This window comes from Macrobrachium nipponense, chromosome 27 (genome assembly GCF_015104395.2).
Source record: "Macrobrachium nipponense isolate FS-2020 chromosome 27, ASM1510439v2, whole genome shotgun sequence".
NCBI lineage: Eukaryota > Metazoa > Arthropoda > Malacostraca > Decapoda > Palaemonidae > Macrobrachium > Macrobrachium nipponense.
Genome location: NC_087216.1, coordinates 38,256,600 through 38,279,986, shown reverse-complemented (window position 1 = coordinate 38,279,986; position 23,387 = coordinate 38,256,600). Strand labels below are relative to the sequence as shown.

The 23,387-nt window shown below is 38.1% G+C and overlaps 1 protein-coding gene across 1 annotated transcript; it reads left to right on the top strand.

The window, feature by feature from the left end:
* The first annotated feature begins 21,237 nt into the window (after positions 1-21,237).
* Positions 21,238-22,656, top strand: LOC135200674 (uncharacterized protein K02A2.6-like). Its single transcript, XM_064229282.1, has one exon. The coding sequence runs from the start codon at positions 21,238-21,240 to the stop codon at positions 22,654-22,656; it is 1,419 nt and encodes a 472-aa protein (XP_064085352.1).
* The last annotated feature ends 731 nt before the right edge of the window (positions 22,657-23,387 follow it).

The following is a 23,387-nucleotide window of genomic DNA, read 5'->3' as shown; positions in this document are numbered from 1 at the left end:
GCCTACTTAAGTACTGTCAATATCCAGTACGTTTACAATTACCTCGGATATTATCCTTCTTATTTTCTTTACTCATGAAGAGCAGGCCTTTTTTCAATATCTTTCCTCTAACTGCTATCATTAGTGTCAGAATACAATAACGCTTATATCCTTAGAATAAAATAACCATTATATCCTTAGTGACCCAAGTATCCATACTGCAGCTCTTGTTCTTATATAAAGATATTACTGCCGGGAGTGTAGCGGTTATTTTATAAAATATATATTTTCTTACTGATGTATTTGCTATAGTATCTGCCGTCTGGTATCTAGAAATCGCCGCAACTGAAATATAGTATATTATTATTATGCCGCAACTGAAATATAGTATATTATTATTATCAGCATCGGCAACCTGCCCCCCCCCCCCCCCACCCCCCCCCCCCCCCCCCCCAAACCTTTACTGGACTTCACGTTACCCTAGAGTTCAACGAAAGGCGTACGTATTCATACATAGACACTCACCCACAGAGAGAGAGTGAGAGAGGCAGTACAAAATGTTAAAACTAAGGTTTATTTAAACATTTATGAACTATTAAACCAATTTGTGAAGAATATATTTTAGCGAAGATTTAGTCTCTAATGACAGTTTGTAAGAATTTCCGTGCTCACTGTAGTCAGTCTCTCTCTCTCTCAAGGTTTAGCATTGTATACCCACTCAGGTCTTCTCTGAACCTTTCAGCCTTTAAAACAAATCTGTGAACATAAAACATAGGGAAGATGAAGAACTACAGACGAATGAAAATCCCGGAGCTCAACCCACTTCCTTTATTTTTCATCTCCCAACTTTTTCTTTGTCCAATGGGCATCGTTTTACATTCATAACGTGTAACTTTATCTAACAGTTTGACTGAATGGTTTATTGTTTACTGATAAAGTACACTAAATAAATAAAAATGTTACATTATTTTGTAAGGAATTAGGAGGTAATAAGGGTTTGACTAATAAATAACCGACATATATTCATGTAATCAATTTATAATAAAGATACCAAATCTGGATAAAATTTCACTAAGTGACTGTAAGGTTGTGCATTACAAATGAAGTACGCCGATGGGACTTCCCTCTGTTCTCGCACTTTAAGACAATCAAAAGCGTCACTTGTTTCCACGAAACTTTTTCCCAGCCTTTTTTACCCTCACTCTCTCTCTCTCTCCCAGGACTTCAGTGGAATATTCCCGTCCGATGGGAAAAAAGATTTATTCTCTTTCTTTTTCCTTTCGCTTATTGTGTATGCTTTCGCACGGTTTCCCATGGCGCTGCTTTAATCCGACACCCGTCACATTTAGCACTTCCATCTTTTATTTTTAAACCCCCTCGACCCGCCGTTGTTTTGTCTTTGTTGCGAAAGTGCAAATTTAAAAAAAAGCCCGTCAAATAAATCCCATCCGTTATAAGTGAGAGAGAGACATGTTCGCCTTCAGTACCCTCGTTCATTCTTTTACCCTTCCCCATTAACCTTTTGGGGCAGAGGACCCTCCCCCCCCCCCCCCTTCCCCTATCCACGTCGGACCCCACAGGACTCATCCCCCATTCGCTCCTTAAAACCAACATACCCTCGCCTATGCGGGTGGTCACGTGACATGCGAGGGGTCGTAAACATGGCGTCTGCGGGTATCAATTGTGGTTCCCGTATATTATGTATATACAACAGCCCTCTGGTGTTGGCCGAGTCGGAGCTCGAATTTCTGAAGGTGATTTAAACACGGCGTTTGGCCGTTCGTTTCTCCCCGAGCGGTGGGGTCGCCGGGGTTGGCTATTATATGGCGTCATCCTGATTTTTTAAAACTGGCATTTCTGTTGCTGTCACTGTTGGCCTCTTCATTTTGCTTTCCTTCGCTTTATCTGCTCTATCTTTGATTTCCTCGCTCTATATGAAAGTTCTGTCCGGTGTGAAAGCTCTTTTGCAAACTTTTTGAAATGACCGCCCTTTTAGCATAATCCATTTCACTGGCGTTCATTTAAGGTAGTTTTATATATGTGTGTATATATATATATATATATATATCATATATATATATATATATATAAAGGTTTTTTTGCCACTAAGGAAAAAAATGAAAAAGCGAGATAGCCGAGTACTTTCGGTCCTATTCGGACCCTTTACTGAGGCAAAAAAAACTTTATTTATACATAGCATCACATTTTATATACTTCGTGATCAAGTTATTCATATATATATATATATATATATATATATATATATATATATATATATATATATATATAATATAAAATGGTTATTTTACAGCATAGGCTATTGACTCTTGCTAAGCCCTTGTGAACTACCTAAGTCTTGTAATCCCTTTGCGTTTCAGTGGCTTGTGTGTTATTAGAGGTCTTAGAAAAGGACACCTTCGTGCGTGATCACATGGGGAAGGGCGTGAGTGGGGTAAACTACAAAGTGGGAAGACTTTTGTTTTAAATGTATAGACGCAACACGGAAATGTTCCAAAAATATACAAATCTTATTTTCTTCAGCTGCGTTTACAAAGCTTCTCTGTGCTGCGTCTTTAAAACTCTAGAATCCTGTTTCCTTCCTAGCAGCATACAACACAATGCAAATGGTGAGAGCAGCTACCATTGTCGCGTAAGTGCTTATTCAATACAAGACTCATCTTTTCGAGCTAAAACTCCTCTAACATTGTTTTCCTTAGATCACTATTACTCTGGCATCTTTGAATAATGAACGGAAATAAGGAGTCGGCGACAACTTAGTTACATAACTAAAACAAACGTCGCTTAAATTAACAATTAAACAAAAGGAAATTTTCTTACTAAAAACTGAACCAATAATAATCGAATCTGAATTGACGAAACCAATAACATATTCTAAATAGCAACCGATCCATCTACATAATAATAATAATAATAATAATAATAATAATAATAATAATAATAATAATAATAATAACTGGAAAGAGACCAAGTAAGGTTGAAGTCAATCACAATGACGACAAAGCCACAGAAAGAAAAAGATTTCCATAAATACTGGTTGGGGATCTTGATCAAAATAATGACGTTTAAATTCGGTAGAAAACTTGCACAACAGAACCCAGGGGGTTGCGTCATAGCCATGTGGAATGGAACACTGCTACCGTGTGATGCAATACCTTATCTATAATGCGCGCAAGCATATCAGTTTAATTTTTTTGAAAGAAATCTAACTCACGATGACGGGCTTTTTTTTTTTTCTTTTTTTGCCACATGGAGTTAGAGTACTAATAAAAACCGATAAAAACTGCGCCAAAGTTTCCTCTGGGCAAACGAGTTTTCTGTAAAGCGTATAATGTTGTATGCAGCTCTCAGCCGGCTGTGGTGGCCTGTTCTGTTGCGGTGTCAGACGCACAATCATGGCTAACTTTAACCTTATATCAAATAAAAACTGCTGAGACTAGAGGGCTGCAATTTGCTATGTTTGATGATGGAGGGTGGATGATCAAAGACTCAGTAGTTTTTAAGATCTGAGGGTGGACAGAAAAAGTGCGGACGGACAGACAAAGCCGTCAAAATAGGTTTTTTTTTTTTTTCTTAACAGTGATCTAAATAATATGGACAAGCATCAGACCTTCATCACTAAACTACTCGCAATGACGGAATGATGTCTGGGTGATGAACGCAATGCAGTCTGGATAATGACTTAAAAAATTCTTTGGAGACTCTTACATACGTAAATAATATTGTGCCATATTTTTCCTTAAAATCAAGATAATTGCATTCGGTTTCAATTACTTTCATTGCTTTTCTTCTGATAAAGTCTGAACAGAAGGAAAAAAATCAAATTAATTTTTGACGCAAACGTCCAAGCAGTTTCACAGACCCAGTAGACTGATCAGGCGTGTCTTTTTATTTCAACAATTTCCACTTTATTCTAACTAAAGACAACTGGGTGGAAGAATGGATGGATGGATGGATGGACGGACATTCAGGAGAGGAACAAAATCATAAATTTAACCTCTACGGCACTGGTCAACTTGAGTTTTTCGAGGCTCAAGCATCGATCCGGTTACCTGTGTGTAGGAAGTGCACAATAGGCAGAATGAAACAGACAAGATTTACTATAAGGGTTGAAATGGCACTGTCTCCTGTCCGAGCCGTATCTTACACTTTGTACCTTTCTCTCTGCCTTTCTGGTGATGTCTCCTTCCCCAGTCCCTCTGCCATTCCGCAAAATTTATCTTATTATCAATCAGAAATTTTAAACTGATTTTCAAGAGAAGTTCAAAGATATTATTCCTGCTTGTTCAGCAATTCTGTTGTTAATTTAGAAGTAACTTCTTAATACAAAGCACCGAAAATTTTAAAGTTTCTTGTGTAACCGATGAAAAGCTTCTTCATCAAGATTATTCCGATTCTTAAATTGAAATTATCCGTTGCATTCCAATTAAGTTTCCCCTTCTCAAAATCTATCATATTTTACAGACCATACTGTACTATACCTCTTCAGCATGTCGACCAACACTATCCACCAACATTTTCTCTCTCCCACGGAGTTTGAAATAATAATCAAATGCCTCAGCATTCTCTCACCATTGCGCAGGTCTTGCTCACACAATCCGGGATTCTGAAAAAAAAAGTAGGGGGTGGGGTGTCGGGTTTCTTTAGTCTAATGCACTGAAAATGACAGACAATTAATGAAAAAACGGTTGCAGCAGCTAACAGGCACGTGAAGAGATATTGATTTTCCCATCGGAATGCCTTTTGCTTGATGAGCTTTCCACCTTCTCTCACGCCCTCTCCCCCAATGTCATCATCAACCCCCTTCGCGTTCGATGGTATCTGTGTGAAACCGTTGGGGGAGATATTTCCACTTTTCCCGCCAATTTTGCCCCCCAGCGGATGACGTTTTGGCGCCAATTTCCCATACTGCCCGTCGCGGTGATAGCATCTGCCGCTTCAACCCCTTCAGATAACCCTCATTCATGTCATGAAGGCAATGGGAACTTTTTTTTACATCATTCTTATTTATTCTATTTATTTAATTGCATTTATTTATTGATTGGCTCCAGTTTTACCACTGATTATAAAAACATCAAAGTCGTCTTATAAATTTATGATAATCTCAATAATTCCTAATAGGAAACTATACTTCTTCCAAGAACTGGAACTCTTTCCTTCCGTTTTCGAATTTGCATGGCCATAAAAAACGTTTATTTCTCACACATAAAAAGAGTATTGATTAACACGTCAGTTTTAACAATTTCAATTTGGTGGCTTCAGTAAGATTTTTAGGTTTCCTGCTGAAGCCTGCTCTGGTTTTATTTGTCCTTTTTTGGAAATGAGCACGATTTATAATCTCTCTCTCTCTCTTCTCTCTCTCTCTCTCTCTCTCTCTCTCTCTCGTAAAACGCAGAGTTGCTCACTTAGGGTCTGTACTGATAAAAATCTAATTTGCTTTATTTGCAACAAGCGTATAAATAAACAGAAAAAATGTCTCAAAGACGATATAATATAATAATAATAATAACAATAATAAATAATAATAATAATAATAATAATAATAATAATAATAATAACAACTATACCTGCAATGTTGAAATTATATATAAAAAAAAAACGTAAAAAAATTAGACAAGATGATAATAACAAAATACTTTGATTGAAGACGACTACGACCAAACAAATCATCGTAAAGCGTTCTTCAGTTCAAGCAAATTTCGTCTCACACACTCTCACTCTCTCTCCTTCTCTATTTACCTAACGCCGGATAAGTGCCAATAAATGCGGTCTAAATTTCTGGGGTTGGGTTTCCGCCCAATTTTTTGTTCGGGTCTCCACCGCTGCTGTTTGTGTGGTACGTTTGCGTGGTTTGTTTTTGTTTGCTCTTTCCCTGGCCTTGTTTGCTTGAATGTTTTCGAAGTGGATATGACCTGTTTACATATTGCGGTGGTGTCGATGTCAGGATTCTCACATATTCATTGCTATATAATGGAGTGTGTTTATACATACATACATACCTACACACACTATATACTATATATATAAAAGTGTTTGTGTGTATATACATACATAAACACATACATACATACATATACATACATATATACTATATGTGTGTGTATATATATATATATATATATATATATATATATTATATATATATATATACATACATATATATATATCATACATTATAATATAATATAATATATACATATATATAAATAATATAATTATGTCCCAATACTATAGGAGTTTGAGTAGTTGCTAGCAATTAAAAAGTGGGTTCGATTCCCGTCAAAAGCGAGCTGATTATTATGCCCATATTGCTTGTAACATAAAATTAATAACATAGCAGTTATCCAACTGTGGTAAGTCGCAACCGGGGTGAAGTAGTATACAGAGTAGCAACAACCAAAAAATGGAAGATTTGCAGAAAACCGGAAGGAAACACATTTTGAAGCCACTTGTATAATGTTACGTATCCTTAATTTTCCTTGCCTTCTTATTTTCAGCTAAAGACAACTCTCCGGTAATAATAATATTGCTGCTGAAACCACCACTATTATTGTTAATGATACTAACAATGATCACTAAAATATTATCCTAAACTGTATAAATAATTGCGAAGTCTGGAAGGTATAAAAAAAACTTCTACTCCGATGCTGTATTGATTCATTCCGTTTTATCAATTATTTTACTAATGGTCTTATTTATGACTATATTAGATTTACAGTGGAACTACTTTCTAATATATAGGAGAGTACAGACCAAAAAACTTATAAAAAACTGGAACACAAAAAAGAAAATTAAACACAAACTTCAGTTCAGCAAACTGAAGATGAACAAATTACACAAGCCAGGATGGCTTTTGTTTATATAACCCTCTGGATGACTACTCTGGATATTGCAAGTGTTGCCAGTGAGTTACAGAGGTCACAAGTGCATCAGCACATGAAGAAAATAAAAATATTGCTGAAAAGCATCTAACACACACACATATACATATATATAATATATATATAGTTATTATATATTAATATATATATGATATATATAATATATTATATGTAATATTTATTATATTATTTATATATATATTTATAAGAATCTACTGATGAATAAAGAAACTTCCAATTCCGTTTAAGACCCTCCTTAGTAATCCCATGAAACACGAATTACAATTCGATTACGAACGATGTTAGTACCTCAAAATGATATACTTTATAAAAAAAAAAAAAAACTAGGCATAATATGGTTTAGAAATTTTTCAGTAATTTACATTTTCTTGAAACTATGGATCGAAGTACATTTGGAATGTTCAGCCAATCATTGCCTCAGTCCATGGAATAATCAAAGGCAAAAATGGCCGAAATCGTCCATCAACATTTAAAACTTTCAAACTGTTAATCAGATAAGTACAACAACAATTGAGCTTCAGGTACTTCAAAACTAAGGACTGCAAATGTCATTCACCGATAAATCAACATTGCAGATAACAATGGTGTCGGCAGTAATGTCTTTGTTACTATAGCTTAGTAATCTAGGTTATGAGTATATTGTATTTGTACGACAGCATAGATGAAATAAAGCATTTATTATTATTATTATCATTATTGCACGTTCCTTCTCTTTCCCATCCGCATTTATACCGCACTGTTGCTCCCCTTCTCCCGACCGACCGGAAAACTGCTTCTGTTCTACCAAGACACCAAGCACAAATAGAATGTGTGTACAATTCCTTCGCAATAATGGATGTCACCATTTCCCGTTCTCTAAGTTAATGAAAATATTGTGGCATATCCCTACCCCTCCTCCAACCGCAAATTGTCATCCCCGACCCCATCCAAACCCCCCTCCCCCCAAAAAAAGTCATTCACATTTTTACTACCCTCTTGTTTGCTGTCGATAATAATGACGAAGTACGTCATTCGCTTAATACTTCAAAACTGAATTTCAATGAAATCAGAAGCAGGCCGGATAATTCAGGAAGAAAAGTAGAACCCAGAGGAAAAGAAAATGTGGCGGAAACTTATTTCAATCAATCCCGCTATTGCAAAAGTCGACAAAGACAGTAAATTCATTTTTGCTGTTCATGGAGCTCTCAAAAAAGTAGCCAAAAACATGAGAACTAGAGAAAGAGGCCCCAATACTTTTCAAAGTTTTTTGTATTTTAATCGATTTATTCTGGGTTAATGGCACTGGATACAGTGTTTTCCGGTGATTCATGATTGATCAGTCAATCATCGTTTCCTAACATAAACCCAATGACCAACTGGTGTGGAAAGAGGTCAGTCACTTTCTTTGATGCAAATCGTGAAAATTTTGACCCCATGAACTGGATATTTGTTGTCAGACGAGTAATAATAAAAACAGGATGACTTGAAATCTGTATCCAAGATTTTTTTAACTTGACCACTGACTTCCCTCCGGAATTTCACAGGACTAGCATCACATCTCTCATCTTCGGCAAATTCGCTTTCGTAAGCATGAATTGTTCTCTTCTACTATCGTATTTTGATTCGGTGAGCGGCCTCCCCCCCCCTAAAAAAAAATTGAGATAATACAATCTTAATATCATAGGAAAATGAATCCATAAGACCCCTTTTCCTTGAGTGTAAAAAACTTGACTTAAATATGCTCTTATGAGCAAGAGCCCAAAAACCAACTTACTGAACGAACAATGGCAACAAGCAAAGTATCGCGGAGTATTGTGACTTTGGTGACAATAAGATAAGGTACTCTCAAGTTTCAAGACAGAAGATACTTACTACATACAGAAAGATCTCTCATGACTTGAGTAACGCTCTCAATAACAATAATAATGTTAGAAGTGAAGAAGGAAGAGCCTCTCCTCAAATCAGAGTTATGTTAACAATCGGGAAGCCAAAGATCCCACTTCATCTCAGAGACCCCAAGAGGAAGGTAGCATAGTCATGTAAGTCAATTCCCACTTCCTTTCTTCAGTTTTGCCGTTCAACTCCTCTATCTACACTTATTAGTGCAACTGTGGGGCTTTCTCCCAGTTCCACTTTTAGACCCTTATACTTTTCATTTACCTTTCTGTATATCTTTACTGTCCAACCACTCCAACTCCTTCACTGTCTTAAGCGTTGAGTGGCCGAAAGTCCTCCAGTGCTTGTCCTGACAGCCTAAATTTCACCAATCGATAGTCAACCACCTGCAGCTTGGTCGGTCCGAAGATCGTTTTCTCTCGACCACCGACTTACAAGTTGTTTTCTTCGCCACTTTTATGGTTGGAAACAATTTGTCTTTCCCTTCAGCTCTCTCTTCTCTCTCTCTCTCTCTCTCTTACCTGGTGGAACGGCAAGACTTTTATCAATTAATCAAACTTCTAATTTCCTAATGTAATTAAAAAAGTGTGGTTGCTTCTTAGACTACATTTAACAATAATAACGTTAATTACCATGTACAGTTATACAAGAAGTTTAGTGCTATTTACTTATCGTTTACACTAACAAACAATAAAAAATGCTCCGATCTTTCTTCGTGTGTAATGCTGTATGAACCGCGGCCCATTAAACGTTCTGCCACAGCCCCGGTGGTGGCCTGTCCTACAACGATGCCCAGACGCACATTCATGACTAAATTTAATCTTAAATAAAATAAAAACCATTGAGGCTGGATGGCTGCGATTTGGTATGTTTGATGATTGGAGGGTGGAAGATCAGCATAAGAATTTGCAGCCCTCCAGCTCCAGTAGTTTAAAAATCTGAGGGCGGATATAAAAAGTGCGGATGGACATACAATGTCAACTCAAATTTTCGTCTACAGAAAACTGTCTTTCCTGCACTTTCACTTCCACACATCCCTCGACTGCAGCCTCCTCCTCCCCTTCTCACAGTTCTCATCTCAATAGGTCTGGGTCGTCCAGCTCTCTGGTGCCCAAAAGAGCCCCTATGACATTATCTCATACTGTACTCCAAGGGGTTGTGCGAAATGTCCTATCCAAGCCATATCTACCTTCATTTTACCATTATAATATTTATTAGAAGGGTGTTTTACTTAACAAATAGCCATTATAATCTTGCCACTGAATGTAATTTAACAAGGTAATTGCTTTTCATAAAGCTATTGAAATACTTGTTACAACTTATAAGCAAAGTAATCGCCATAGTTCGAGCATCTCATGAGATTTTAAGAATTGTTTATAATTGTTAGAGCTGACTAAAACACCACACTGTTTGTTATCGTACCACCTAGGGCAAAGGCGCTCCTCACAGCGATAACGTCAGGTCTTGAAAGGTTGTGAGCCTGAGTGAGCTGTTACTGAAGTTGTTGTTGTTGTTAGTGTTGTTGGCCTCACGTGACTATCGCTGCGAGGTGTCAGGTGACACCGCGATGGTCAGCCGGGTCAGATGTGCGGTTAACGTAACCCTTCGAGGTATCAGTGTGAGGTCATTACAGGTCACGTCTGGTGTTCTTCACCTCATCCTCGCCTCTCGAATTTAAGCTCACGTATCCCCCGCCATAAACAAACAAACCAACAAAGAATATCGAACAAGAAGACGAAAGAAAGAAAGAAAGAAAGTGCTTTCACTCTGCTGACAAGTCAATGTGATTCATCCCGATTCATACTACACGTAACCAACTGAGACATTTGCCGAGAAAATTAAATAAATAATAAATAAGGGAATCATTCTACACGAAATATCAAAGATCAGTGTAATGAAGTCTTCACTTGAGACATGAAAATTATTATGGACGTAAGGATTCTCCCGACAGAAGAGAGAGAGAGAGAGAGAAGAGGGGGAGAGAGGAGATGAGTTAGAGAGGAGAGAGAGGAGAGAGAGATTGAGAGATAGAGAGAGAGTGAGAGGAGAGAGAGAAGAGAGATTCCAGAGAGGAGAGAGAGAGAGAGAGAGAGAGAGAGAGAGAGAGAGAGAGGGCAAAACCTCCTACATCGTAAATAATTTGTAAATTTACTGTCATACTAAAGCATGAAAGTGATTCCAGCCTTCGGTATATGGTAATTATTTTTAAGTTTCGTTGAGATACTAGGTTTGCAAGACGCCAGTATCCAAATTCTACCGAGATGTCACGATGTCATACAACTGCATAAGAAGTCTTGTATACATACACATTACTATATTACAGTCCACGGCGAACCAGTTTATCATAATTAGTGTCGACAAAATCATTATGATGTTAGGAGCATAATCATAATCTTTGACGCAGACCCCAACACTCAACCTACTCGTCCTCGCTGACGACCCTTATCTTTTCGTAAGACCTCCCAAAGGCCAGAGAGACAGAGAGAGAGACAGAGACAGCCAAAATATCGTCAGTTCCCAAGAGATGCTGAACAAGAGAGGACGACAGTTTGCTGCTAGTTATCCACCCACAAGAAGAATGAAAATTGTTAATAATGAACTATTTCATCTACTAATACTTTTGAGAGCATTCTGCTTTGTGCAAACTGATGATGAAGATCAACCGTTTTTTGGATAGTTCCATTTGCATGTGCCCCCCGTTGAGTTAATAATAATCTTCATCATCAACGTCTTCATGGAAAATTATTTCACAACATTCAAAAATGAGTATTTGTATAGTAATAAAAAGCAGTCTTCAACCAAAACAGGATTTGAGCAGGCACTCCAGAATTCAAAGCTTCATAAATGCTAGTTTTGACATTGCCAGTAAATTAAAAAAAACTTGATTGTGCATTTTATTTATGCAAAAATAATAATAACAACTATGATGTTACTAGAATTAGTTCACGGAAAAAAATTCTTTACCATTATCCTGCAGGTGTGCACCTGATCAAGGTTACTGTGTCAAAGACAAGTCTCTCCAACAAAGGATAATTATAATGTTACGTAATCATAAGTTACTACTGAATCATTCATAACCCCTATGGCATCACGATTATGCGCTCTACGTTCAAGGTCACTGGTACAGACAAAAAGGTATTATATAGTAAATAGTATATATGCACACACACTACCTCAACATTGTTTTTGTTCTCGTAATATTACTACTATTACAATTATTACTACTACTGCTGAAATAAATTTAATATTTGTATTGAAATAACAAGTATGTTTGGACACGTGTCTGTCCCACTTATGTACTATTCAACTTTCCGTGAATTATCATCATCATCATCATCTGCTAACAAAGTATTAACACTAAAGCTCCGATACGTGCAAAAAATAGTTAACTAAATGGAAAATAAATACCAGTCACGTATACTTATGTATAAAAATGTTACTTAAAACAAAATATCATGGAGGGTAAAGCCGCTTACTTGCGAACACATTTCTCGGACAATAAAGATGTTTATTAAATGCATAAAGCAACGAACTTGAAAATATCATGCGCAAATAAATATTCGAAAGAAATATTTGAAATCAACGCAAAACTCCTAAACAAAGAGCAACTAGAAGAGATCTAAATCGAGACAGCACGGGCCAAAGCTAACCAATTATTGGGTTATATATCTTTAAGTATTGGATTATATTTATAAGTAGTATCAGTTTTTTCCCAATCAATATCGACAAGCAGAAAAATAAGTACCTATTGTACTTTGGCAATTTAGTTCTATCGTATTAGTTCCAGATAAACGTGTGTTTCAACAACACGTGCGTACTACTCGGATCATCAACATCCACATTCTGTCGAGGAGCTTTATTGAATACAGAATTTAGGCCAAAGGCCAAGAACCGGGACCTATAAAATCATTCAGCGCTGAATCGGAAATTGACAGTAAAAGGTTTGAAAGGTGTAACAGGAGTAAAACCTTGCTTTTGTACTAGGAATCGGTTGTTAGGAAAGGGTGAAAGCAAGATGGAAGAAAGTTGCAGCTATGGGCCAACGGCACGCTGCAGGGAACCTTAAGTAATCCCTACAGTGCACCGCGCGAGGTGCACTGACAGCACTAACCCCCTAACAGGGGGAGGAGCTTTATTGTCACGCCGGCCAGGTTTTCTCTGAAACTATTTCCTGGCGCCACGAACAATAGCTTGGTAATTTCTGATTTGCAATATTTCTTTCATGTAATTGTCCATTCTTTTGTTTTTTGAATTTTTTCTTGTAATAAGTTCTCTCTCTCTCATCTGAGCCAAATATCCTGTGGAAACTTGCATTGCAAGTGAATGGCCTCACAGACCATTTACTGATTGTTCGACTACTTTGAATTATAAATATAATATAAGACTAAGAATAATCTTCATACCTATAAGCAGAGTAATGCAAATAATCAGCCAAACGCAGGCACTTTCCTCAAGTTTATTCAAAGAATATTGAATTTTTCTGGCGTTACGAATCTAATTCAAAATTTTTCTTTCAAAAGCCAAATCGTACATCGAAAATAAAGAATCAAGTGTTGAAAATACAGCCTTTAAATTAAATCTAGATCAATGCTATCTATGCACATAAAATTCAAAACAATTACACTGCATATTCTTTGGTAAGACTTTCAGTCACGTACATGTTAAAATTACTAGTAATTTTGGAAATGACATCGATCATGTTCCTGGTAATTGAGACTGGAAATGATTATCTACTTACATCATCTTATCAAAATGAAGAAACATAAGTGTCTGGCATTAACTAAATATTTTTACGGGTATATTGATATATAAAAAGATTAAATATAATCAGTTTCCAAGATCCCACCCCCACCCCTGTTGATTAGTACATCTGATACCAGCAAGTTTCAAGCCATTAGGTTTATCTGTCTATTTCTGGTGTTGTCAAGTGTCTCAACTACTACGACTATCTGTCGTGTCCCTCTGTCTATTCTGTATAAAAGTCTGATATACAAAGTATAAAAAAAGAAAGGGAAACGAGGTGAATATCATATGCTAACTATATGAAAAACTTTTGCTATAATTACAGTAACAATAGTTCATAATAATAATAATGATAAAAACAAACGGGTGAACTCATCAAACCCCCATCATTTTTTTTTTGCCTCCACATATCAAAACAAATACACATCTTAACAGGAAAAATCACGGTGGAATTAAGCACTCGTTAATAATAATAATAATAATAATAATAATAATAATAATAATAATAATAATAATAATAAAAGAGGGTTAAGGCCAAAGCACATAAGATCCAACGGTACATGAACAGGAATAAGGGATACCAACAGAACAAACTATTCGGAACCAACCAGAAAAGACTATACAGCCAACTAAGAGGGGAAGACAACCACCAAGAGATTCCTGAAGCCGAACCAAGTAAGAGACTCTGGGAAAAATATGGAGCCATCCGGAATCACACAACAAACATGCAACATGGCTCCAGGAAGTCAAGGCAGAAGAAACAGGGAGAATAAAACAAAGATTCAAATATCACGACAGATACAGTCAGACACCAACTAAAAAAAATGCCCAACTGGAAAGCCCCAAGTCCCGATGAAGTCCATGTATACTGGCTCAAAAGCTTCAAGGCCCTACACCCAAGAATACCAGAACAACTCCAGCATTGTATCACAGATCATCATGCGCCCAAATGGATGACCACAGGAAGAACATCCTTAGTCCAGAAAGACAAGAGTAAGGGAAACATAGCCAGTAACTACAGGCCTATCACCTGGCTACCAATAATGTGGAAGTTACTTACAGGTATCATCAGCGAAAGGCTATACAACTACCTAGAGGAGACAAACACCATCCCCCACCAACAGAAAGGCTGCAGAAGGAAGTGTAGGGGCACAAAAGACCAGCTCCTGATAGACAAAATGGTAATGAAGAACAGTAAGAGAAGGAAAACCAACCTAAGCATGGCATGGATAGACTGTAAGAAAGCCTTCGACATGATACCACACACATGGATAATAGAATGCCTGAAAATATATGGGGCAGAAGAAAACACCATCAGCTTCCTCAAAAATACAATGCGCAACTGAAATACAATACTTACAAGCTCTGGAATAAGACTAGCAGAGGTTAATATCAGGAGAGGGATCTTCCAAGGCGACTCACTGACCCCACTACTCTTCGTAGTAGCCATGATTCCCATGACAAAAGTACTGCAGAAGATGGATGCTGGTTACCAACTCAAGAGAAGAGGCAACAGAATTAACCATCTGATGTTTATGGACGACATCAAGCTGTATGGTAGGAGCATCAAGGAAATAGATACCCTAATCCAGACTGTAAGGATTGTATCTGGGGACATCAGGATGGAGTTTGGAATAGAAAAATGTGCCTTAGTCAACATACAAAAGGGCAAAGTAACAAGGACTGAAGGGATAAAGCTACCAGATGGGAGCAACATCAAACACATAGATGAGACAGGATACAAATACCTGGGAATAATGGAAGGAGGGTATATAAAACACCAAGAGATGAAGGACATGATCAGGAAAGAATATATATGCAGAGACTCAAGGCGATACTCAAGTCAAAACTCAATGCCGGAAATATGATAAAAGCCATAAACACATTGGCAGTGCCAGTAATCAGATACAGTGCAGGAATAGTGGAATGGACGAAGGCAGAACTTCGCAACATAGACCAGAAAACTAGGAAACATATGCCAATACACAAAACACTACACCCAAGAGTAAATACAGACAGACAATACATAACACGAAAGGAAGGAGGGAGAGGACTACTAAGCATAGAGGACTGCGTCAACATCGAGAACAGAGCACTGGGGCAATATCTGAAAACCAGTGAAGACGAGTGGCTAAAGAGTGCATGGGACGAAGGACTGATAAAAGTAGACGAAGACCCAGAAATATACAGAGACAGGAGAATGAAAAACAGAACAGAGGAATGGCACAACAAACCAATGTACAGACAATACATGAGACAGACTAAAGAACTGGCCAGCGATGACACATGGCAATGGCTACAGAGGGGAGTGCTCAAGAAGGAAACTGAAGGAATGATAACAGCGGCACAAGATCAGGCCCTGAGAACCAGATATATCCAAAGAACGATAGATGGAAATAGCATCTCTCCCATATGTAGGAAGTGCAATACGAAAAATGAAACCATAAACTACATAGCAAGCGAATGTCCGGCACTTGCACAGAACCGGTACAAAAAGAAGCATGACTCAGTGGCAAAAGCTCTCCACTGGAGCCTGTGCAAGAAACACCAGCTACCTTGCAGCAATAAGTGGTACAAGCACCAACCTGAAGGAGTGATAGAAAACGATCAGGCAAAGATCCTCTGGGACTATGGTATCAGAACAGATAGGGTGATACGTCCAAATAGACCAGACGTGACGTTGATTGACAAAATCAAGAAGAAAGTATCACTCATTGATGTCGCAATACCATGGGACACCCGAGTTGAAGAGAAAGGGAAAAAACGGTTAAGTATCAAGACCTGAAAATAGAAATAAGAAGGATATGAGATATGCCAGTGGAAATTGTACCCATAATCATAGGAACACTAGGCACGATCCCAAGAACCCTGGAAAGGAAACTGGAAAAACTAGAGGCTGAAGTAGCTCCAGGACTCATGCAGAAGAGTGTGATCCTAGAAACAGTGCACATTGTAAGAAGAGTGAAGGACTCCTAAGGAGGCAGGATGCAACCTGGAACCCCACACTATAAATACCACCCAGTCGAATTGGAGGACTGTGATTGAAAAAAAAAAGAAAAAAAAAAGTCTAACACCCGTACGGAAATACTTTTATTAGCCGGAAACAGTCTGTCGTCGGGATTCAAACGAAAACTTGCAAGTTGAGAGGAGCCATAATCGGTCAGACTTCCTCAATCTACTGAGACGCCTATAACATTTTGAAACAATTCACGGTCTGAAAGATGCCTTCTCTCCAAATGTTATATCTTTGTATCTTCCAAACCTGAATCAATAGTTGCTAGTTATAAGGCTTATCTTTCGTAAAATGTTCATAAAACCCACAAGCACCATCTCTGCCCACGGTACGACTGTGGGAACAAGGCTGGTGGCTGCTGATAAGTGACTAGGCAGAGCAGATTATAAATGAAAAATAAAATTAAATAATTTTTATAAACGAAAATTGATTATTGTGTAGGACACTGTAGTGGTTCATGGTCTCACTTAAAAATTTGTTTATTTCCGTTGTCCTCATCTTTTTTATTGCGGGTCATTTTAACTAATACTATAATTAGAAAAACTTCCACTATTTTTAGACATTTGCCTTACACGATATCTAAATGAAACGCCAGTTGAGACGAACACTGTTAAACCTATAGTTTTTTTAAGAGATCTTAATTTATATTACAAAATAAAAGAAAATTTATGCGTCTTGTTCGAGTAATAATTTTTTTTTATTGAAAGTAGTTTTGACGGATTTCACGCCGGAGTTTTAAGTAGCTTTTAATAAACAAGGCCATTATTTTTGTAGCGTGATTCTTTCAAAAAATTATTTATCCATCTTATTTCATTATAAAATCCATGAGAAGGGCAAACACCCTGTTTACGCAGTTATTTGACAAGAGTCCCTCGACATTAACTTCGCATCTGCATTAACTTCGCATCTGCTTCATTTATGAAGCCCTTCAATTAGCTCTACGTAGTTGAAAGGAACACCAAAGTGACGCAATGCCTTTCAGAACATTGGTTTGAGGACACTGTAAAAAAATGCCTTCCCGTAATCAAAAGAAGCCATCAGAAGACTTTTAAACTCCATATATTGCTGCGCAATATACCTGAGCATAAATATCTAACCTGTGCAACATCTGTCTTTCTCTCTAGCAAGTTCATCTATAAGTAGTTAATCATTTTTTCTGATTTTTTCACATCTATTTTCTTTCTTGTGCCTATGTTTTAATTTTTATTTTTGACATTAGTTATTGATACAGATTTCAGTAGATTAAGGATATTTCGGAACTACGACACTGAAAAGACTGAGCTAATTAGTAGTAAAGAAAGTAGTAAGAAGTAAACATTGAGGTGGAAGATGGTACGGTGTTAAAACAGAGCAATGAGTTTAACTACTTGGCATCAATAATAACAGAGGAGGGGGATTCTGAGAAAGCAGTGAGACAGAAAGTGAAAGAAGCATGGAGAAAATTAATAAACAAGAAATTGCCACTAAGGCTCAAATTGAAGATTTATAAGACAGTTTATTATTATAAAGGATTAGTTTATCCAGCCAGACCTCTGAGCCTAAATATGGCTCTTCTTGGGCTGGGTATAAGACAGTTATCAGACCATACTGTTATATGGGGCAGAAACTTGGGCACTTAAGAGGAAAGAGGAGGGACTGCTGGAGGGAGCCGAAATGAGGATGGTGAGATGGATTTACTGGAATATCACTACTGTAAAGGAGGGAGAGTCAAGATATAGGAGAATGTGTGGTATATGTAATGTAAAGGAGAACGCTAGGTATAGGTAATGTAAAGGAGAACGCTAGAGAAGCTTGTAACGAGTTGTTGCTCGTTAAGCAGTTTAGCATCCTTTACTACCTAACTATTTATTTATGTAAATAGCTGTTATGATAATTATCTTACATAAAGTTAAACCTTACTGTTAAAGCCTAAGGGCTGTATTCCTTTGGCGTTTGTAGCATGAGCTTACGTTCATGGCTCTACTGTATATTTGACTTATACTAATAAAGTCTTGGATTATTATGAAGAAGGTTTACTCTCCAACTTATCACATGGTAGCAGCGGTATTTTAATGGACCCATACGTGCAGAAATACCAGGATGTCTTCGTTTCACAGTCTTCCGCCACCCGCCAGTTTCAATGTGGATGATAGGAATGCAGCAAAAAAGTGGAGGGAATGGCGAAAGGTGGAAGTGCTATGCTGTCGCAACAGAGTTAAGTAAAAAGACTCCCGAAGTGCAAGTTTCTGTGTTATTTACAGTTATTGGGCCTGAGGCTCATAAAGTTTTCAGGACATTTCAACTTTCTGATGAAGATCGGAAAGATCAGAATGCAGTGCTGGTAGCATTTGAAAAATATTTTCGCGTTGGGTTGTGATTTTGCGAATATAACACAAGAAGAAATATTAAGAGACAGGATTATGTTTGGCATTTCGGATGATAAGGTCAGAGATCGTCTTCTTCGGGAAAGGAATCTAACTTTGGAGAGAACCTTAGAGATTTGTCGAGTTAGCGAGGTATCTATAGCACAGCAAGAGGAGATCAACAGAGTATTAGAAAGCAAGGTTATTACTGTGTCTGCAAAGCTGAAGGATCCGGTTGGAAGAATGAAGCCAGTGACGGATGTTCATCGCAAATTAGAAAAAATGGACTGGATTACTGATTGTAGGTTCTGTGGTAAAAGTCACAGGAAAGTAACGGAAGTTTGTCCTGCTTGGGGTAAGCGGTGCATAAATTGCAAAAAACTTAATCACTTTAAGTTTAAATGTCCAGCATTAGTGGTACAACAAACGAATTTGAAATCGCTGAATAGCATGAGGGAGGCTGATTTGGAAGAAAACGACTCTTCATGTATATTAACAGTGAAAACGGTAGCTAGTATCAAGATGACTAAGGAACAAACTGTTACACTTATAGTTAGTCCACTGCGCTACATAAGATTCCAGATAGACTGCGGAGCAGATTGTAATGTGCTGCCACTCCATGTGTATCAAGCTGCAACTGGTGACTCAGAGTTGAAGGGGGTAGGTCCGTCAGCAACCACATTGTATGTTTATGGGCAAAAAGGCATTCGTTCCTTTGGCAGTGTGTATATTCGTGTTTGGCGGGGAGTTCGTACCATTAATTTGAGGTGTGAGTTGTTGCAGGGTCAGCGATTTCATTCAATTTTGGGTTATCAAGCATGTGTGGCGCTTAATATTCTGGAAATAAAGGATAATGACCAGATTAATCCCATATGTGACAAAGCCTTGCACATCAATTCAGCCTGCTCTTCTGCTATTACAAAGGAACTTCTGATTGAACGGCATCCCCAAGTTTTCAGAGGTGTTGCCGGTAAGCTTGATTACAGTTATAAAATCAGAGTTAATCAGTCTGTTAACCCAGTGCAGCATGCTCCTAGAAGAGTACCTGCGGCAGTACGTTCTGTCCTGCAAAAGGAACTAGATAAGCTTGAAAGTGAAAACATAATTGCTAAGGTACAGCAACCAACGGAGTGGGTCTCCTCCTTATTAATAATACCTAAAAAAAATAAAGAAATACGAATTTGCATTGATCCAAGGGATCTAAATAAGGCAGTGCTTCCTGAGCACTATCAATTACCAACACTGAAAGACATTGCCTCTTGTCTTGCAGGAGCTCGTGTGTTCACAGTCTTGGATGTGAAACACGGGTTTTGGCATGTGCCTTTGGAGGAGGAGAGCTCGTACTTGACAACTTTTAATATTCTATTTGGACGTTACCGCTGGCTGAGAATGCCATTTGGAATATGCTCGGCACCGGAAGTTTTTCAGCGTTGTATGCATCAACTGATTGAGGGACTTAAGGTAATTGCAGACGACTTTTTGGTGTATGGAATAGGAGCTACTGACATAGAGGCTACAAATGATCATGATAGAAGTCTTCAGTCCTTTATCAGGCGCTGTGAAGAGCGAAACGTGGTACTGGGAACTGATAAACTCCAATTGAGACAAACGGGAGTTTCATTTATGGGTCATGTAGCAACAGACAAAGGATTAAAACCAGGACCTGAGAAAGTGAAAGCTTTAGTGGAGATGCCAGCACCTAAAGATGTTGCAGGGGCACGAAGATTTCTTGGAATGGTGCAGTACCTAGCTAAATTTCTGCCAAAATTAGCTGAACTGACCGCTCCTCTGAGGGATCTTCTGCACAAGAACTCTGAATTTGTGTGGCAGGATGTTCAAGAAAAAGCTTTCAAAGCTGTTAAAGAGGCAGCCAGTAAAACACCTGTTCTACGTTATTATAGTTTAATTTCAGAGGTTACTATTCAGTGTGATGCATCCCAGTATGGAGTTGGAGCAGCCCTTTTGCAGAATGGCCAGCCCGTGGCTTTTGCATCCAGAAGTTTGTCAGAGGCAGAGCAGCGTTATGCACAAATTGAGAAGGAATGTCTAGCTATTGTTTTTGCATGTGAGAGGTTTCACCATTATGTATATGGACGGGACAAGGTCACGGTGCATTCTGACCACCAACCACTGGAGTTAATTTTCAAGAAACCGTTAGCAGCAGCCCCAGCTAGGCTTCAGAGGATGTTGCTACATCTGCAGTATTATGCTTTGTAGGTTAAGTATGTTAAAGGAAAACACATGTACGTACATTGCTGACACATTAAGCCGAGCATTCTTGCCTAATTGCTCTGAAAATTCTGTATTTGTAAATTACCTTGAAACTGTGAAAAATGAGGCTACAACACTGATCGGAGATACCTTGATGATCACAGATGACAGATTGCAAGAGATAAAAGCTCACAGTGGAAGTGACAGTAATCTTCAAGCAGTTGCAAAAATGATCAGAGAAGGATGGCCAGATGCTAGAAATAAAGCTCCTGAGTGTGCTAGAGCTTTTTATAATTATAGAGATGAACTGCATACTGAAGATGGTTTAGTGTTCAAAGGAAATCGTTTAATTGTTCCTAAGAGTCTCAGGAAACAGATGTTGGACATTGCACATCAAGAACACATTGGAGTGGAGGGTTGTCTAAGAAGGATGAGAGAAGCGCTGTTCTGGCCAGGAATGTCCTCGGATCTGAAAGCATTGGTTCAACAGTGTGATGCTTGTTTGTCAATTAGAGACCTTCCTCCTAAAGAACCAATGAAAAGTCATGAGTCTGCCCTTCGTCCATGGTCAAAAGTAGGAGCTGATCTATGTCATATTGATAATCGGATACTCCTTATAGTAGCTGATTATTTTAGCAGTTTTCTTGAAGTATCAAGAGTAAATAATACGACATCGACTGCCATTGTTAGAGAACTACAAATTATATTTTCTCGTCATGGAATACCGGACCAGTTAGTAACAGATAATGGGCCACAGTTTATCACACCAGAATTCTGTTCTTTTGCAAAGACATGGTCTTTTGAACACATTACTTGTAGTCCAAGGTATGCACAATCAAATGGAAAGGCTGAGAATGCCGTGAAAATAGTAAAGAAAATGTTCACAAAGTGTAAACTGACTGGAGAATCAGAGTTTTTGGCTTTACTTAATTGGAATAACACAGCAACAGAAGGCATGTTGACTAGCCCAGCCCAAAGACTTATGGGTAGACGTTGTAAAACTATCATGCCCTGCATGTCATCATTACTAAAGCCTAGATATCCTACACAGCAAGATTCTTTAGTTATCTTGGAAAAAAAGGACAAGCAGGCCCATTACTATAACAGAGGGACACGTGCATTGAAGCCTATACCCGCAGGAGAGGTGGTACGCCTCAGACTGCCAGGTAGTAAGATATGGACTCCTGCGCTTTGCATGGGAGAAGTCGCTCCTAGATCTTACAAAGTCAAGGTGGGAAATAGAGAGTATAGAAGAAATCGACGGCAGTTATTGGCTACAGGAGAGAGATGTTCGGATAACTTTGAGAACACTGAGGTTGATACTGACGAGCAATTGGACGATAATGATCTGGAACAGATCTTACAAGAGCAGAGTTTGATACGGAGCTGCAGTCCACAACAGAAAGAAAAGAGTAAACCTAAGCTGAGAAGCGAGGATGCCTGTGAGCCACTTGTCGTTAAAGAAGCCTATTTGGAGGACGATGTTTTTAAGACATCCGAGCCTGAAATCCAAAATAGACATTCAACACGCTTCAAGAGTAAACCTAAACGTTATGGAATAGATGATTATTGATAGTACATGTACATTAAAGTTTATTAGTATATTAATGACCGTTTTCAGCATTGGTATTTATATATAGTTATTTTATTGATTATTAAACTAATTTACTGTACATGCAAACTTCTTTTGGAAGAAGGGGAGATGTAACGAGTTGTTGCTCGTTAAGCAGTTTAGCATCCTTTACTACCTAACTATTTATTTATGTAAATAGCTGTTATGATAATTATCTTACATAAAGTTAAACCTTACTGTTAAAGCCTAAGGGCTGTATTCCTTTGGCGTTTGTAGCATGAGCTTACGTTCATGGCTCTACTGTATATTTGACTTATACTAATAAAGTCTTGGATTATTATGAAGAAGGTTTACTCTCCAACTTATCACAAAGCTCGTCTGAGATACTATGGCCATGTAATGAGAAGAGAGGAGGTGGAACCAATCAAGAGAGCTCAGAACATGCAGGTGATGGTGCAGAGGAATATGGGTGAGGTGGGAATGGCGATGCAAGGAATAGAAATAGATGGAGAAAGCAGACTCAAGCGGCCGACCCTGCTATACAGTGGGATTAAGGTCGAAAGAAAAAGAACAGCAATAAACAGGTGACAATCATGATTATAAACATCGGGAATGAAAGGAAAACTGGTTATGAACAGAAAACAAAATGTTTTCTGTTCATAACCACCAAAAAATCTTACTACCTAGGAACAGAAAACAAAGCTACAACACCCTTAAAAACTATATCACGG

Excerpts from the sequence above, each read along its gene's own strand:
- LOC135200674 (XM_064229282.1), top strand. The coding sequence starts at position 21,238 with ATGATCACAGATGACAGATTGCAAGAGATAAAAGCTCACAGTGGAAGT.